Source organism: Diceros bicornis, chromosome 8 (genome assembly GCF_020826845.1).
Source record: "Diceros bicornis minor isolate mBicDic1 chromosome 8, mDicBic1.mat.cur, whole genome shotgun sequence".
NCBI classification, from domain to species: domain Eukaryota; kingdom Metazoa; phylum Chordata; class Mammalia; order Perissodactyla; family Rhinocerotidae; genus Diceros; species Diceros bicornis.
Window position 1 is genome coordinate 81,222,779 of NC_080747.1, and position 18,906 is coordinate 81,241,684.

At 37.8% G+C, this 18,906-nt stretch overlaps 1 protein-coding gene across 5 annotated transcripts in view; it reads left to right on the forward strand.

The window, feature by feature from the left end:
• The first annotated feature begins 246 nt into the window (after nucleotides 1–246).
• The window catches only part of RAP1GDS1 (Rap1 GTPase-GDP dissociation stimulator 1), a 163,478-nt gene continuing 144,818 nt past the window's right edge, over nucleotides 247–18,906 (forward strand). For 4 of the 5 annotated variants that reach the window (XM_058547542.1, XM_058547543.1, XM_058547545.1 and 1 more), the window contains exon 1: nucleotides 270–327. In XM_058547542.1, coding sequence (XP_058403525.1) covers nucleotides 324–327 — 4 coding nt within the window. In that variant the 5' untranslated portion in view covers nucleotides 270–323. Of the gene's footprint in view, nucleotides 328–18,906 lie in introns of all 5 variants that reach the window. The other variant, XM_058547544.1, reaches the window with a different exon arrangement.

An 18,906-nucleotide genomic window follows, 5' to 3' on the forward strand; every position in this document is an offset into this window, starting at 1 on the left:
GTTCGGGGCGCGCGTCGGGCGGGCGCTCCTCAGGCCGCCTCGGCACCTCCGCCGCCCGCCGGCTCCGAGCCGCGCCCGCCGCAGGCCGCGCCCGCCTGCCCGCCCCGCCCCGCCCCGCCCCCCGCCGCTCGTCCCCGCCGCGGCCGCGCCGCCTGCAGCAGCAGCAGCAGCAGCAGCAGCAGCAGCTGCTCCTCCCCGGCAGCCGCCCCCCGCGGGTCCTTCCCTGGCTGCGAGAGAGACGGAGGTGGAGGGAGGACGCAGCGCCGCGCCGCCCGCGCCGGAGACCTTCGCCTCGCCCCGGCTCCTCACCGTCTGGGAGGAACATGGGTAAGTCATCCTTCCTCCCCCGTCATCGCCTGACATTTTTCTCTCTCTCGGTGTGTTGCAGGGTGGGAGGCATTCCTCGCGCAAAGTTGCCGGATTTCTCAAATCCTCGGGTGCGAGACGCGGCCCTTCCTCGGGGAGAGTGGGCGCACGCGGGGCGCACGCCCGGTCGCGGGCGCGGGGTGCGGTCGGGCCGCGGGCTCCGCGCCGCCTCCTCCCCTCCTCCATTCTTCCTGCAAGCCGGTGCCGGCCCCGCCAGCCGGCCTCGCGGGCTCCCGCCGCCCCGCCGCGCCGCTCCGGGGGCCGCCCGCGGGCAGACCGCTTCACGGAACTGCCCACCTCCACCTTTGCGCGTCGTGGGGATGCGCGTCCCGAGGCGGGCACGTGTGAGCGAGTAGTTTGTGAGGCGGTGTTACAACCTGCACAGAAGTAATTTTCGGTGGGGGAGAGCGGACAGCCTCATAGGTTGAAAGGATGACTTGTCAGAGGCCACGAGGAGCGTGAGGAAGGATGCGTGAGCCGCTGGCCGTTGAGTTAGCGTCGGGTGGCCGGGGCGTGCGGTATTCCCGTGCTCAGCCGGTTTCCTGGGTTCCTTCGCCTGTGCTGTAGCAGGAGGCTGCACCCTCTGCCATGGTACCGCACTTACGTGTTAGTACTCTTTCCCAGCTCCCGCTGCCCAAATCTACATAATCTGATTTTAGTTCCTTTGTATTTATAGTTAATCTCAAGAGATTGGTTTGGATGAGACATTTAAAAGCAAATAGGTCCTATAAAACTACACGTAATTAATCCTAAATTTTTTCATAATATATTGCTTCACTGTTAAGTTTAGTAAGTACAAAAATATCTGATGAATTCTGTAATGTAATTAAAATCCAAAAGTTTTTTTTAAATAATAGCATTTGAACCACACTTCTACATGTTCCCCAGTTTGTTTCCCCCCTTGTCCATCATAAATTCCTCTTTTTAGAATGTGTTCCGTTAGCGTCTGTCAACTCGGACTTTTCCCACCCCTTCTGTGCAAGTTATTTTAAGCTTGAGATGAGTGTGGTCCTTTCATCTGTCAATACAGTGTTCAACACGTCCAGGATTAGGTCATGGCAACTCAGAATCTTCAAGGAAGCATCTAAATCAAGAAATAGGGTCGATGGAGCTTACTTGAAAAGCAGATGCTTCAAGCTCTGATTCAAACCTTTAGCCATGTATTGAGAAGAGGCCAGTGTTGCAGGAGGAGGTGGTGTGTATACAAAATGAATCCCGGGCCTTGAATTCTATTTTCAGTTGTTCATTTTTTTTCCTTTTGATGTACTATTGGTATGCTGAACAAATTTCTGTAAAAATTGGGTGGCCCATTTACATGTATCTAGTTTTTCTCTAGGAGTAGAATTTTGGATAAATATTAATTATTGGACACATTGTATCTTTCCCTTGAACAACCAAAAATTTTCTTCCTAATTATAGGCCACAGGTTTGGCCTGTAAAATACATTTCCAATGTTTCAAGGTGAGCTAAAAAAATCTATTTAACTAAAATTTTAACTTACATGTTGAATCAGTACCTTTTCAGTAGGAAAAAATCCAATTCTGTGTGATACTAGTGAATAAAAATACTTAAAACAAATGAAATTATTTACTTAAAACTAATAAATCTTGAATGTTATTGCTTGATTTCAAAAAAAGGCCAAATAGAAACTGATCTCTCATTTGAAGCTTCTCAGATACTCGGATTAAATTAATCTCTCTCCCCTCACAGGGCTCTGTTTGTACCTTGTTGGAAGCTTTTTAGCACTTACATAATCTGTCTTATAATGGAGTTGTTTATGTGTGTGTTGTGTGTTTAATCATGAGTTCCAGAGGATGAAAATTATGTCATATTAATTTTTGTGTTCCCCACAGTGCTTTCCACATAGTAGGGATTCAGTAAATCTTTGGTAAATTAATTGTTGAACCTAAAACCTGTTATTTTCAGCTTGTGAACCTGAACGTTGGGCTCTGAACAAACATTTGAGTTGATAGTTATAATGGAGGTGTGGAGGAGCAGGAACAGAGAAGTATAATTATATTATGATTGCTCTTCTCTCTAAAAAAAAAAACTTGGGTTGTCTCAGAGATATGGGTTTTGGGGCAGCCTCCAGGCGAGCCATTTCCTTCTACACTGCTGTTTTCAGTGGTAAGGCGGTTTAGTGTATGATCAGTAGGTACATACAATAATGTAAAATTGAAGCAATGTTCTGAGCCGAGGAAGTTATAACAATTCATATATACATAAAGGGTATACTGATTAATGGTAGGAGAAAAAAATCACTTTTTAATGTCTTTTCAAGAAATAAATAAGGTGATTTTTTAAAAAGATATTCTCATGGCAGTGATGTTTCTCCATAAGAAAATGAAGGATGGGCCCGCCCCGTGGCTTAGCGGTTAAGTGCGCACGCTCCAATACTGGCAGGCCCGGGTTTGGATCCCGGGTGCGCACGGATGCACCGCTTCTCCGGCCATGCTGAGGCCGCATCCCACACACAGCAACTAGAAGGATGTGCAACTATGACATACAACTATCTACTGGGGCTTTGGGGGGAAAAAAAAAGGAGGAGGAGTGGCAATAGATGTTAGCTCAGAGCCGGTCTTCCTCAGAAAAAGAGGAGGATTAGCATGGATGTTAGCTCAGGGCTGATCTTCCTCACAAAAAAAAAAAAGAAAGTGAAGGAAACTTCCTGTATAATCTTATGGACCATGGCTATTATGTTATGTATATATTTTACCATAAGTTCAGCATATATTTAATATTGAATATCAACCATGTGCAATATACTGTGGGAGGACAAAGATGAATAAGACATTCATATTTCAAGTTGCTTATAATCTTAATAGGAACAATATGACACACACAGATAACTATAATAGAAATAAAGTATAAGTGATATGAAAGACTTTTACATATATTATAGATTCAGAGGATGGAGAGAAGGTTTTAGAAAAATGATGTTATTTAAACCAAAGATTGGTTAAGCTTCTGAAAGGTAGAAATGAATGGAGACTGTTAATTAGGATGGGGGTGGGGAGAGAGAAGTGACATAAATGAAAATAGAGAGGGAACATTCGAGGAGTTTCAGGATATGATTAAATAGCCATGCTGGTCTGGAGCAAAAGGTAAGGAAACAGTGGGTGACAGAGATGAAAAAGAATTATAGATAAGGACCAGATAATAGAGGACCTTAAATGCCAAGCTGATGAAGTTATTGGACTTGTTTATTGAGGGACTATTAAACGTTTTTATGTAGTTAAGTGATGGATCACATTTGTGGCTTAGGAAAATTAATCTGTCATTTGTGTGTAGGATGAATTAGATGAGAAACTAGAGAATGCTTCACTTAGGGCAAAGGAGTGGAATGATTTGACGCTGAGAAAAGACGGGTAGGAGCAAAAGACCAGAATTGTCATATGGTCAGTTTTAAGAAAGAGCAAATGGTCAATAATATTTTTTGCTTCAGAGTAGGCAACAAGGACTGAGAAAAGTCTGCAAGTTGATGTGGTTTGGTTAGTATATTACTCAGTATATTTTCGAAAAATCAGCTTTCAGAGATGTGGTAGACATGGAGGTAGTTGTAAAGGCAAAGAGGGTAATTTTTAAGTGGAAACAGAGTTCACTATGTGTAGTCGTGCCATGTTCCTTGCCCTGTTTAAAGAAATTTGTAATCTCACCGTACTGCTTCACATTTCCTTGACATTCTGTTTTTTGTCTTGGTGTCTTAGTACAGTACACTTTTTATTTTTGCAATATCTGTCATGCAGAGTGAGTTTAGAAATGGTTTTATAATTTTACATGGCATTTTGCATAAAGAATACTCTTTACTGATGAACGGTTTTATCACTTTTTTTTTTTGAGGAGGAAGGTTAGCCCTGAGCTAACATCTGTTCCCAATCCTCTTCTTTTTGCTGAGGATGACTGGCCCTGAGCTAACATCTGCCCATCTTCCTCTATTATACGTGGGACACCTGCCACAGCATGGCTTGATAAGTGGTGCCTAGGTCTACACCCAGAATCTGAACTCGAGAACCCCGGGCCACCCCTGAAACGGAGCGCACGAACCTAACCACTATGCCACCGGGCTGGCCCCTGTCACTTTTTGTTTACTATTAGTCTTTTTGTGAACTTGGGATTATATGTACACCTGTGATTATACTTTTAATTTCTGGAGTTTTGTTTTTCTTTATAAATATGTATCGGTGTTATAGATAAGTCTTTTTTAAATTTTTTTTTGCTTGTATTGCTAAGTCCAGGAATGGCTTCATGAATAAATAGTAAAAAATAGTACTTTTTACTTGCTCTTTGCAAGTCAAGGTAGAGTAATAAAATATTTTTATAAGCTAGTAATCACTAAAATTTATTATTTTTAAAGAGCATGGATGTGAGATTGACTAGTTCAATAATTTTTCTTATGTTGGCATATATCTATTTTGTATATTCCCATTTTTTTCATATGGGAGAAGGGCTAACCTTCTTATCTCTAGTAGAATCATATTCTGAAGTCTCTAATACTACTATTTGGAAAGTAATAATAGCCTTAATTCATTTTAGGAACCATAGAGCTTTTACTTTCACAGTGCACTGTTGGTGTTCATAGGTGCCTTTGGAGAAGTAGTGTGGTTACTCTCTCTAGAGATTCCAGATCGTCTGAATTTGAACTTGGCAGTTCTGGAGTTATTGGTGTCACCGCAACAGCCGTAAGAATTACCTAAATTTTTAACACCCACTCATGGGCATCAGGAGGAATGGAGAAGGAAGATCCATTCCTTAGGGAAATCCATCTTAATTTTAGATAACCAATTGTTCAGATAACTGATGAGGAAGAAATTTAATTTAAAATACTTTCCTAGGCGTTTAACTTGGCAAATAGCTCTTTCTTGTGGAGAGAAGAGCAATAATAAATGAAAATATCAGATTAGCTTATTAAGTCTGTTTTGGTTCTCAAATTCTATGATTCTTTATAACTATGAAATATACTCAATATCATTGATGTCTTAAATATGTTATAATCATCCCTTTATAACTTGTTTTTCTTTAGTGTTCAAAGAGTCATATCTCCTTGAGGTAGCATCTTCAGGGTTTGAACCAACTTGTTAACTTAGTCTAAATAGATGGCCTAAAATACCATTACCCATGCTGGCTAAGATATGGGTGCTGGATTCAAATTGCAGAGTAATATAATTCTCTCAGTGCATCTGTTTATACAACTTTTGTTGCTAGAAGCATTCCAGGAGTTAAAACTGAGAATTAAGATAGTGATAAATGGAAGTAGTTAAATTGAGCTGCTAGCCATGATTGGCTGTACTTATAAACTCCCAAGTCCTTCTGATTTTTTTGTTCACAAAATGAATTTTTTCCATATGGGCTCAGTATCTGGCCTCTTTAAAGACTTTTTGCTCAATCTTTCCGTGTTTATGGCTTCAGCGAATATCTATATGCTGTTGGTGTCTAAATATATATATATCTAGGCCATATCTTTGTATCTAGTAGATTATTAGACACTCTGCATTCATAGTTAATTCAAACTTGTTAATGCAAACTGAATTCATTGTGTAATTTTTAATAATGATAACCAGAGATGTGCTGGTAAATGTTTAACCAAAAGCCCACCTTCCGAAAAGCCCTGATTTGTGGTGGTTGTTGATGTCCTGTGAATGCATAGTTGGGAAAGACAGGATATAGCACACCATTATGTAGTATATCCACCATATAGACGTAATAACCTCATGAGCACAGATAGTAGTAAAATGTAGTAAAGTAATTAAGTAGTGATGATTTTTGAGTGTTAATACCTCTGTTTTAATACAACTTAGTTAATTTTAAGTTTATATAATTTAATTTTCAATAATGGCTGTTTTATTAACTGCCTCACAAAATTGCTGAAAATTTAATAATCTTATCACATGGGCTGGTGCAAGGGGGCTCTAGTACCCCGTTGAATTAATAATTACCATTTATTAAGAATTATTAATGTCAGTTATGTTTAGCTTTACTTTTTTTCATGTTTTTTAAATTTAATTTTAATCCTTTTAACAGTTCTATGAAGTGGGTGACACTATCCTCATTTTACTGACTGAAAGAATTAAATAATTTATCCAAGGGGACAGAACTAAGTTTCTACAATCCTATTTTAGAGCAGTGGTTCTCAAACTTCAGTTTGCATAAGAATCACTGCGAGAGCTTGTTAAAAAAAAAAAATCCTGGGCCACCCTCAGAAATTCTGATTCTGTAGGTGTGGGGTGGGACAATGATAATTTGCATTGTCAAGACATTCCCAGATGCTGCGGTACTTGGAATAGCGCCACAGCAGAGCAGAGGTCTGCAGACTTTTTACATAAAGGGCCAGATGGGAAGTATTTTAGGCTTTGCAGGCCAAGAGACAAAATGAAAGGTATCACATAAATAAAAGAAAATATTATATGATGAGAGAAAACAAATATCTGTTAATTTTTTATTAACAAAATTCAAAATATAACATTAATTGAACATAATTTATTGTATTACAAGTCTACTGATGAAAAGATTCTAATTCTTCTTTTGAGATAGCATTTCACTTAATTGGGATTCACAGTTACCCTGTCATCAAAATTGATTGCAGATGTTCATTTGTTAATGCAGATCTGTAATGTGATTTTATGGATTTTGTCTTTGAAACATGTTTGGACACAGGTACTGCAAAATACTGCTGTCAGTCCACGGGCATATGGTTTTAGTGAGTATATTCATTGTATGGACAGCATTTATAGAATTCTTTTAGATTCTTCTCTAGATATTTGCCCATTAGTATGCTATTACATTGCAATTTAACTACTTCCATTTATCACTATCCTAATTCTCAGTTTTAACTCCTGGAATGCTTCTAGCAACAAAAGTTGTGTAAACAGATGCACTGAGAGAATTATGTTACTCTGCAATTTGAATCCAACACCCATATCTTAGCCAGATTAAGATTGCAGGTTAACTACTTCCAGTTGAAAGGTGGAAGTTCCTCAATTGCATGGGTAAATGGATTTTGGTATATGGAAGTTTCTTTTGCACTTGCAGTGAGGTCAGGAAAACACTGATAGAACAATAGTTTGATCTTGGAAAATGTATCTGTTGCAAATTTGTATATGCATAGAGATCTTGCTTCTTGTTTTAACTTTTGGTAGCACAAGAAGTATATAAAACAGATTGATTATTACTTGTGATTTGAACAAAAGAAGTGTATAAAACAGATTGATTATTACTTGTGATTCGAACAGTATTGTCGAAATGACCTAACAGTATAAGTTTTGCATATAAGCACTGTTTTGCCTTGATTTTCAGGTCAAATTCTAGGAAACGTTATCAAATCTGCAGCAAAATCTAATTTCCAAAGCCATTCATTATTTGATAATAGTGGTTGAAGGCATTTCTTTTTGTTCAGAAGTTTCACTCATTTCTTTTTGTTCAGAAGTTTCACTCTTGAGCTCAAAAAATCACGATAAAACTCTACAACTGCTAAACCATTAAACTGCTGTGTGATAAGGAGAGTCAGGATATTCAACTTCTATTTCTTATCGAAGTGCACAGAACTGACTATGGTTACATCTGAGAGAATGAAGTTGATACGGCTAGTTCAATAATAAATGATAGTTTAAAATATTTTCCCCATAAAATACCTGCTAATGAATAATATAATAAAGAACCATAGGCTTTAAACGCTTTACATTTTCACAAATTTGGTAAGTTTGTTCAACTAAGCCTTTTCTGTTCCTCACATATTTTTACCACTGTCAGTCGTAACACATCTTAGCAGATTCCTCTTCAGGTTGTACTGATTTGATGTTTTTTCAACTTTGAAAGTATTCTTGCCTGTTGTTATTCTTTGCAGACTCTTCATAGTGGCTAATTCTCAAGTCAGTTCATACTCAGCGTTGACTTCTCAAAAATAACACTAAGCAATATCACTAATATTTGTCAACTCGTCAAGAATCAAGGAAAACGTCTCAAAATCATTTGTCTTGTTTTTCAGTTGAATGTTGATATTGCTCCCCATATCCTCACCTCTTCAAGTAGCTGTTCTCACTGAAAGGCTCTTCTTAAACAAGTTTGTTTTTTTCCCCCTCTGAAAATATTTCTTTGGTTGCTCTAGTCAAAATAGAATTTAATTAACTCACCATGAATAAATAGCTTTCCCTAGGTAAGAAATGAGCCACGCAGAAACTGAACTTTGTTTGCAGCTTCCTTTTCATTTTTTATTTTTGTGAAGAAATTCTGCTGTGATGAGATACTTTGTTTTATATTTTATAATTTCTCCAAAATTTCTCTGAAATTTCTCCGATGATTATTTTCCTATGAATTGTGAATGTGATGAATGCTTCATCTGGTAATGTAGATGTGTGTTATATTTTTGTAGCATAGTTATGATCTCATTGCATGATACAGTGGTTTGGCATCTAATTCAATAACAAAATAATCCATACACAACTTTAAGTACCTTAAAAGCGTGACATTTGGGGGCCGGCCCGGTGGCGCAAGCGGTTAAGTGCGCGCGCTCCGCTGCGGCGGCCCGGGGTTCGCTGGTTCGGATCCCGGGCGCGCACCGACGCACTGCTTGGTAAGCCATGCTGTGGCGGCGTCCCATATAAAGTGGAGGAAGATAGGCACAGATGTTAGCCCAGGGCCGTCTTCCTCAGCAAAAAAAGAGGAGAATTGGCGGATGTTAGCTCAGGGCTGATCTCCTCACAAAAAAAAAAAAAAAAAAAGCGTGACATTTGAAAGTACACTTTTCTCTTCTTGTGACTTGATGGTCAAAATGAAATGCTGTGGTATGACAGTACACGTGGTACTTAAAACACTGGATAGTCATACTGTGGTACTGAAATTGGTAGTGTCATCAGGCAGCAGTGTAAAGTGATGAGAGTGCCACATATGGTTTCTGTGTCAACTATTCAACTCTGCCATTGTAATGTGGACACAGGTACAGATAATATATAAGGGAATGAGTTGTGTTCCAGTAAATATTTATGGACACTGAAATTTGAATTTCATATAATTTGCACATCATGCAATATATTCTTCTTTTGCTTTTATTCAACCATTTATAAATGTAAAACTGTTTTTACCCCTGGGTTGTACAAAACAGGCAGTGGGCTATAGTTTGCCAACTCCTGCTACAGAGTGATACTATACTACCTCACCTCTCCCCAAGACTTTTTCTCCCTATGAATTCCCTAGTTCAGTGAATGGAATCACCATCCATTTAGCCAACTATTCCTAAAATCCAGAGTCATTGTCCTTCCAACATCTGTTGGGTTCCCTAAGTTCTAACAATTCTACTTCCTTGAATCAATCATCTCTTCTTTTCTCCACTGTCAGTTCAGGCCTTTACTAGCTCTTCTTGAGACCATTTCACTACTTGGTAACAGCTGTTCTTGCCTCCAGCGTTCCCCCTCTTAGCCAGTTTTCACATGCTTCTGGAGTACTCTTTCTAAAATGTGAATCTGATAATTTCCTCCTTAGATATTTTTTTCAATGGTTTTCCAGTGCATATAGCAGGGTTCCCAAACTCAAATGAAACTATATGATTTTTTTTTAAGATTTTATTTATTTATTTTTTTCCCCCCAAAGCCCCAGTAGATAGTTGTATGTCATAGCTGTACATCCTTCTAGTTGCTGTATGTGGGACGCGGCCTCAGCATGGCCAGAGAAGCAGAGCATTGGTGCGCGCCCAGGATCCGAACCCGGGCCGCCAGCAGTGTAGCGCGCGCACTTAACCGCCAAGCCAAGGGGCCGGCCCGAAACTATATGATTAAAGAGGGTTAAATGGTTATCTTTAGACACAGATACACTATTTTTTGCATATTAAATCTAAAGGAACATTTTTTATTTCCATAAAGATGTATACTTTCTCTCATTTTTCTTGAAAAATGTCTTTTTGTCTTTCATTTTCTTACCTTTGATAAAAGACAAAGTTTAGAAAAGTATTTCTCTACTATAATAAAAACAGCAATGAAAGCATGATGAATGGCACTAACGCTGGGCCTCAATGTAAGGATACAAGAGAAAATGGTGGGACTGTGGCAAACTAGAGAGTATGAGCCCAAACTAAAAGAGGAATTCCCTACTTAACTCCAGCCAGTTTTACCATGTAGGAATGTGGGTCCAAGGAAGCCAGATTTTTGGACTTTTCAAAATAAATCAGAAATTAGATTTTTATCTGAATATGTCAGATTGTTGGTTTTTAGAAGTGTGAGATCAAGGGCCTCAAACAGTGACATCATGGCTCTGTCTTTTCCTGTCCAGATTAGGGAACTGAGGGTCAGTGAGGTTGAGAGACATGCTCAAGTTTACACATTTAGTTAGGGGCAGTGTCAGGTCTGGAATCTTGATTTCCTAATTCCTATGCAGTGTTGTGTTCATTATACTAGCTCCAATTTGTTAATGAAAGAAAAGCACCCCCCCACACACACTAACAAGCTGTACCAAGGATTTGTTCAAGTAAATGGGTTAGTGGAAGACTCTTCACTTTTTCTAACATTTCTACACTAGAGTGAGTCCAGGCCCTTATCTCCTCATTACTGTACTACTGAGACCATTTCTGAGTTGGCCTCTCTGATACTAGACTCTGTGCTCTCCAATCTTCTCTATATACCATGACCAGATTAATCCTTTTTAAAAGATACTGCATTGATTATATTATTCTCCTACTTAAGAATCTAAATATGCTTCAAGTGCCTATCATATTAAGTATAAACTCTGCTTAGCTTTCAAGATGCATAGAAATCTGCTACCTCTCTCGTATTTCTCACTACTCTGAAATACATCTTCCTTTGATAATCTCACTGTCTCCTAAAAATTCTTCTTCAGTGATAACACCAGTACACCTTTCTTCATGTTATTTCTCCTTCTAGAAGAACTTCTTTTCTCTTCTCCTCTTACTCGTTCTCCTTAGTCTAGCTCATGAAGACTGCCTCTGATCTCTTGTACTGATGCCTCATTTCTCTGGACACCTCTCACTTCTTGGACTCCTATAACATATTCAATAATGTAATTTTAGTCACTCAATGTTTCATATTTATTGTTGGCACTCAGTACATACTTGTTTGTTCATGTCAAAGAGTCCCTGCCAATTTAGCTCAGTCTTCTACTCCTAATTGAACAGTATTATCCTATAGTCATGATAGGTGTGTTTATAATAGAGCTTGCAGACCAGCAGCCCATGGGCCAAATATACTCTGCAGATGGATTTTGTTAGGGAAGTTTTAGAAATTGGAATTAGTTGTCAGCATTTAAATATCAGGAAATTTCTGATAAAAATCTGCTACACCAACTTTTCTTGAAAAATGAAAAATTTAGGATCCCTGAACCTGCATTCCCATTGGTGACAATCAGTGATAGTTGTCCTTTATGCAGGGTATGAGGTCCCCAGTTCGTTACTTCTTCCTATTGTTTTAAATCCTACAAATTTCACTTATTAGTGTTCCGTATGTCTGGCTCTTGAAGGTATTTGAATTTGCAATCTGTGAGATTTCTGTTAAAGCTTTTGAATTACTGAAGAGTTAATTGTATTCAAAATTGTGGTAAAATTGAACTTATATTACTTTCTGAAAATTAATAGATTTATTTTAAAATTAAGAAATTATTGTGAAAATTAAATCATACAACTAGCCAAGAGCGAAGTTAACTACCTATGGCGTATTGGTCATCAATCACGGTTAAACTTAGTTTTCAATTGATCAGAAAGATATAAGAAATCAAAGAGAAAGAGGTTAGAATCTCTGCTCTTCCATAAATTAATTGTGTAGTATAGCCTTTGGCAAGTTACTTAGGCTCTTTAAATCCCTGTTTCATGTATATCCTTAAAATATTATTATTGAGTAAGAACCAAAGAAGAGATTTCAGATAAAAATGGAAGGGGGGGAGCCCATTTCATAGGGAACTAATTCAAATTATAATATGGAAATCTTCAAGCTCAGTTACCTAATAAAGACTTACCAACTCAAAAACCAAGATCTGTTGTATTTTTCCTTTCTCTCTCTTTTTTTTTTTGGCCCTCAAACATTATGACTTAAGAAAGTCATCAAATTGCAGCTGGCCCGGTCGCGTAGTAGTTAAGATCGCTCTCGGCTTTGGCAGCCCGGGTTCGCGGGTTCGGACCTACACCACTCATCAAGCCATGCTGTGGAGGCGTCCCATATACAAGAGGAAGACTGGCAGAGATGTTAGCTCAGGGACAATCTTCCTCAAGCAAAAAGAAGATTGGCAACAGATGTCGGCTCAGGGCCACTCTTCCTCACCAAAAAAAAAAACAATCATCCAAGTGCAATAAGGGCCACTAGATTGTTTCTAGAGAATATTTTCTTAGAAAGCATTTTCTAACATATAAGAATTTTAGAAAATTATTTAAAATAACTATATAAAAAAGAATTACATAAAATCCTATAATTTAAAATTATTTAAAACAAATTTAATTAAATTAAAATATTTTTTAAAATTATGTAAAAAAGAATTGTATAAAATGATTTCAAATACCTGGTAAGTTCCCCTAATTTATGGCTGAGGGTTTTGTTTTTCATAGTCAGAAAAAAAAGAAACCGAGGAATCATTGTACTTTAACAAAAAATTGTTTTCAAAACTGTGAGAAACTCACACAATCTAAGATTGTTTTTAGTAAGAAATTTTTTAAGTATTAAGAGCTATTTCCTTTAACTCTTAAGAAAACTATTCCCCTTTGAAGATTCCTCAAGTAACTCCATTATAAAAGATGAGATTGATCATTATAAAAAAGTAAAACTGATATTGATATATTTATGCCTCACACAAACGTATATATATTGGTTTGTCTTTAAAATTATAAGATATATTTGGCCTCAAAAATAAAATCAATTGGAATAAAGACAGAAAATATATATGAGCTGATTAACTTAATTTCCTTTTAGTTGCAGGAATGCGTTTTTGAGGAGGGTGGTGTTAAGCTCCAAGAAAGAACAGCTGTCCACTGTGTCATATTTCTGGCTTTTATATGGTTTGTACAAAGCACCATCAGTCAAATCAGAAACACAAGACTACCATATTAGGCATTACAGAAAGAGACAAAATAAGTAGTGCAAGTAGTCAGATTTTAAACTTTTGAAAAACTTTAACCTCTAACTGGTAGATAAAGAATAATATGAAAGAAATGAATAGTAGAAACATATAAGGCCATAATTTGGATTCTCAAAAGAAAAAACACAAACCACTAAGAATTTAAATGAGAGGATAGATCATATTTACCTTTTCGGCACCTAGTACAGCTTCTCTGGAATGTACAAGTGCTTATTATTTATAATGATCTGGAAAATTTTCCTAGAATTTATTTACTTATTCAGTTAAACACTTACTGAAAACTAGAGTGTGTACCTAGCATCGTGCTACCCTTGAGATGCTATGGCAGAGACTGCTCCCTGCTACATTTCATTGTGGTTTGTTTGTTTATTTGGTCACATATTCAGATATATAGACAGTTGTTGGCTAGTACAACCGTCTAACATGGTTTGGTTATAAATTCATTCTTGAAAAGCTTATGTCTGTATAAAGCAAGATATAGGTATCCTTGCTTTGCCTAGATCTGATATGCATGAGATCAGTGTGAGTTGCATTTGACATGTTCCTGTGCAGAGCTCCTGGGCCATGGAAAGAGCCTGGACTTTGAAGACACTCATGTTGGATTTCTCCCAACTTTGGTACTTATCTTTCTGGGCAAGTTATTCAGTTTCTGAATTCAACTTTCTCATCTATTAAAATACAGATAATAATAATAACACCTATTTCACAGGATAGTTATAAATATTACATAAAATAATAATCATATAAATTTTAATTTTTATTTCCAAAGCTGAAAATACAGTCATTTTGGGAAGACTTTGGTTTTTATTCAGAGTTAAAACCAAAGGATATAATGCTGTTTTTTAATTATTTTAACCAAATCGCATGGTAAATATTGTTATTGTAGCAGATTATATTTTCCAAAGATTGCCACAACAATATCTCTTGCCCACATATTTTTCTAGAACTTGCCACTCCCCATCGAGAGTTGGAGAGTTCTCCTGTTGAATCTGAGCATGCTTCTGACTCACTTATAACCAATAGAATGCAGAAGTAATGCTATGTGATTTCCTAGGCTTGGGAGTAAAAGACAATGCTGCTTTCACCTTGTTTGTTGGAACACTAGCCTGCTTGGAGCTCTGAGAAGTCTGAGACCTTGCAGCTGCCATGCTGTGAAGAAGCCAGGCCACATGGAGAAGTTTCAGGTCTCAGGTGGGCGGTCCTAGCCTTTATGTCCTTCCAGGCCCGTCACCAGACATGTGAGTGAATGCACCATCAGATGATTCAGATGATACGAGCCCCAGCCGTTGAATGCCTCCCAGAGACACCCTACCCTTTGACTTTACGTCAAGGCTCCAGACCTTGTGGAGCAGAGACAAGCCATCCTTAGCATGCCCTTTGTGAATTCCTGATTCACAGAATCTGTGAGCACAATAAAATGGCTTTTGTTTTATGCCAGTAAGTTTGGGGTGGTTTGTTATGTAACAGTTATAACTGGAACAAGTATAAAGCCTGAAAGATACATTGTCTGAGTAAGAAACAGATTACTATGAAAACTCATCAAAGTGGGAACTGCCTGCTGAATAAATGTGTACTGAGTTTTTGTTTCATTTCAAATGGAGAAGGTCTAAGAGAGAATTTTGTCTGGTAAGTAACATTCCGCTATGGTTTCTTTAGTTCTTTAGTTGACATTAATTCCCTTGAAGAAATATTCATCGACTGTCTTAGCTGCCAGAAAAGAAAAATACATGTTTAAACAGTGCTGTAGGTTTCACTACAGCTGAATGGTAAACTTCACCTGTTTGGCTAATAAAAAATGTCAATCAATACTCAAGTTAATAAGGATACTTATCACTAAAATTCATATATTTTTTTTCAAAACACAATAGCCTCATAGTAACAAAGGAGTACTAGTCTCTCCAAATGAAAATTTAGTTATTATACCTGATATTAATTTTAATATTAATCTTGTAATAATAACCTCATATTAATATATTTGGCAAAATTATTTTGAATCTGTATCTTTCCTGTCACTTTTTGGAAGATGGTAGGTTTTTTAAGCTTATTACCACTGAATGAAAGAATACGTTGCCATACAGTTACCAAGGGATTTCAGTTATATAGTGGTATTATGATTTTCTAAAATAATAATTCTAATAATAGGTACTTTCTATTAAGATCATTACCATCAGAAAGGTAATCAGTACTGCAGTAACATTTGGATTGTTTAAAGTTTGTGTGTGTGTGTGTCAGTAATTGCATGTACACACACAGAATGCTTCTGGAATGATACATAAGAAAATGTTAATATTGATTGTTTCTGCAAGTGAACTGGGATTTGTAAAGATAATTCCCACTAAAATAAAATTAAAACTAAAAAATATTTTGTGTACTGTGTGATCTGTGTTGTATTCATCTTTGTATCTTTAGCACCGAGTGCAGTATTTGGTGTTTGGTAGGCACATAGTTCATATTGCTGGATGAATGGAAGTTTGAGATTATCTTCTTAACCGGTTATTCAGCTTATAGATACCATCCATGATCTGATAGATTATGATATTGTTCCCTGAAAGAGCTAATATTCTTAGTCTTTTCTCACCTAACTTCTCATTTTTCTAAGAAATCTATTTATATATCTGTATCAGTCTGGGTCCAATCAGAAGACAGACCACATAACGTTAAGTTTATATGTATATATAGATATTCTGACAGGAAACATGAGGTCTGTTGGTCATAGAACAGAGTTTATTACTCATAGAGCATTTTAGTGCTGGTTACCCTGCACATACAGCAGAGTTGCACCACAGAAGAGGAACCCTAAAATTATGACCCCGAGAGCTAATATAGGGTTGCCAGTACATCTGCCATCCAAGATACACAGGTACACACAGCCCTTATCTTTACTCTGGAATTAAACAAATCTTCCCTAAGGAGGAGGAAGGCATCTCTAGGTTTATTACCCTAAATGTAAGCAAAAAGCAGATCTCTGGAAAGAAAAGGGGAATTTTTACGATCCTAAAATGTCTCCAGGGAGGGAGATTATCTTTATTACAGCCTATCAATTTCCTTTGCTCAGAAGGCCCCAACTGTGCGGGAATGCCAAGAAATCCAGGGAGAGTTGTATCCCAGCATACAGTAATTTAAATAGGGGACATTCAGTGTAAAAATTATTAAGCAGTAATAGGAGAGTAAGTTTAAAGGTAGACAGCAAACTCTAAAGGGTAATCTAGGCCTGAGGAAGTATATCCAAGGAAGGATAGACTTCCTTGGAAGGGCAGGTTCTCATTGAAAGATGTAGTTTCAGCCGTCTGGGTGGTATAGAAGTTCACTGGATTGCCCACGCCAGAGCCGGTTCACAGTCACCAGACCTGCAGGAACAGCTCTTTGGAGAGCAAGCAAGCTGAGGTTGATGGGTGGGCACATAGAGAGTTGGGCATGGAGAGAAAGTTGGGGCACCACTGCATGTACTGCTGGAACTGGGAGTGGGAGAGGCCCCCTTCTCCAGGAACTCAGCCACTTCTGTGTGCAGTTTGGGCTAGAGTGGTGGCCAGCCTGATAGAGCTTCCGGCGTGCACACTTCCAGGGCTCAGGAGATGGTGTGGGAAGCGGTGACCTGGGATAGGATGCGGACTTGAGTTGTATGGGGCTCTTGTACGCAGTGCTGCTGTCTGAGTTAAGAGCTATAGAAAATGTATGGTGAAAGCTATGACTTGCAAACTTTTGGCACTGGAGAAAATCATGCAGGCTGAGCAGGAAGGAGAGCACCTTCCTCTTTAATGCTATTTATTGTCTTCTATAGATAAAGCTTGTATCATGCTATCTGGCAAAGGAAAAGTATTTAAAGGGCCCGGATTCATTTTTATGGATCAGACAGTAAGGGTGAATTTGGAGCTGAGAGACATATAAGTCAATAACTGACTTAATATCTCTTTATCTGATTACTTGAATTTTTACTTCTTTTAAACTCATGGTGCATCTTAGCTTTAAATAAGGATGTCATCATGCTTTCTGTTTTATTTATTTAATTTTTATGTGAGTTCTCTTTTGTTTTATCTTGACTCTAAAGTTTCTTTTTTCTGTAGCAGTATCCTAGGAAAATATTTCCTTTGTGGGTTCATAAATGATAATTCAGACACTATAATTTTTGTTGGGTTTTTTAAATTCTTAATATATTCCCTAATATTATGCCTTGTTAAACTCATCTGTCACATTTATGACTACTTGTATGTATATCATTTTTCTCTGGTTGGCATTTTATTACCCAGAAAAGTTGGTGTTGCCTAAAAATTTATAAATTTCAGTGTATAATATCTCTTCCTTGTTTTTTTCTTAGGTTACTAAGTGAGACTATTTGCTTTGAACCAGTCTTAATGAAACACTTCTTTATATATTTCTCCAGCTAAAGAAAGTTCCATTTATGTAGGTCTTTATGTCAATCTTTAATGTAGTTCTCTTATTATTACAAAGCATTTTAAAGCAGGGTCTTTATTCTTTCTCCTACTTTGTATTTGGTTAGTCACAGCTTTAAGTATGTTCTAGTGAAGAATCTTGCTCAAGACTGGAAGTCTGAGTAGGTGGCCCAAAACACTTCTCCTTATTTGTCTCATATATAGTCTGTAAGAATTCCCGTACATTTAGGCAGAATTTTGTCTTATTGAAATTATATTTTCTGTCTCTTGTCTGGTCTTTCTCCCCTGTCAGGTGTATCCTAGAGTCTAGGGCAAAGCTTGGAGGCAGAGTGTCTTTTACTCTTGAGTCTAAGTGCCAGGAGCCAAAGCGTTGTAGGCAGACACTTGAGTAGTATCCTGGAAGAGTGGAAGGACACAGCTAAGATAGTTAGTCTTAGATCAGTGTACTAATCTAAGGAACTAAATGGAGTACGAAAGCCTGGAGATAAATAAAACGGGGCTTGACAAACTGGGAAATACAGGGTAATAGAGTAAACTGATAAAACATTGTTCTGGAAGAATCCTGGTGATAGAATACTGATACTGTGAGGGCTCAGGTTCATTTGCAGGCACACTCTAGGTATAAGGAGCTGGAGGAGGACAAATACGTTTCACGTAGTTATTTTTGTTTAGAGAATTTCTCTTCTGTATGGACTCAGCTTACCTGTACAGAAGTGAAGTCTGAAACTGTATAGTTTCCACTTTCCAGCACCTTCTGGAACGCTTGTGTATAGAAATCATTCCAAGAGTTCTTCCACACAGAAGCTGTTTGTAATGACAGATTACACATTTTCACCAAAATCGTTCTTGTATAATTCTTGGGTTTCTTTAAAGTTCTTTGACAAATGCCATCAAGCTTTGTTAATTTATATACATTGATTTCCTAATTTGGCTTACAATAGCCTCAGTGTTGACCACTATTTGGTATGATAGTATCTTAAATCTTTCCATTAGGGGATTGTTGAGGAGAAGAAATTACCCTAATATTTTTCTCGGTCAGTTCTGGAACAAAGAATTAATTAAGCCTGGATCTCAGTATGACTCACTATCTAATAAAAAA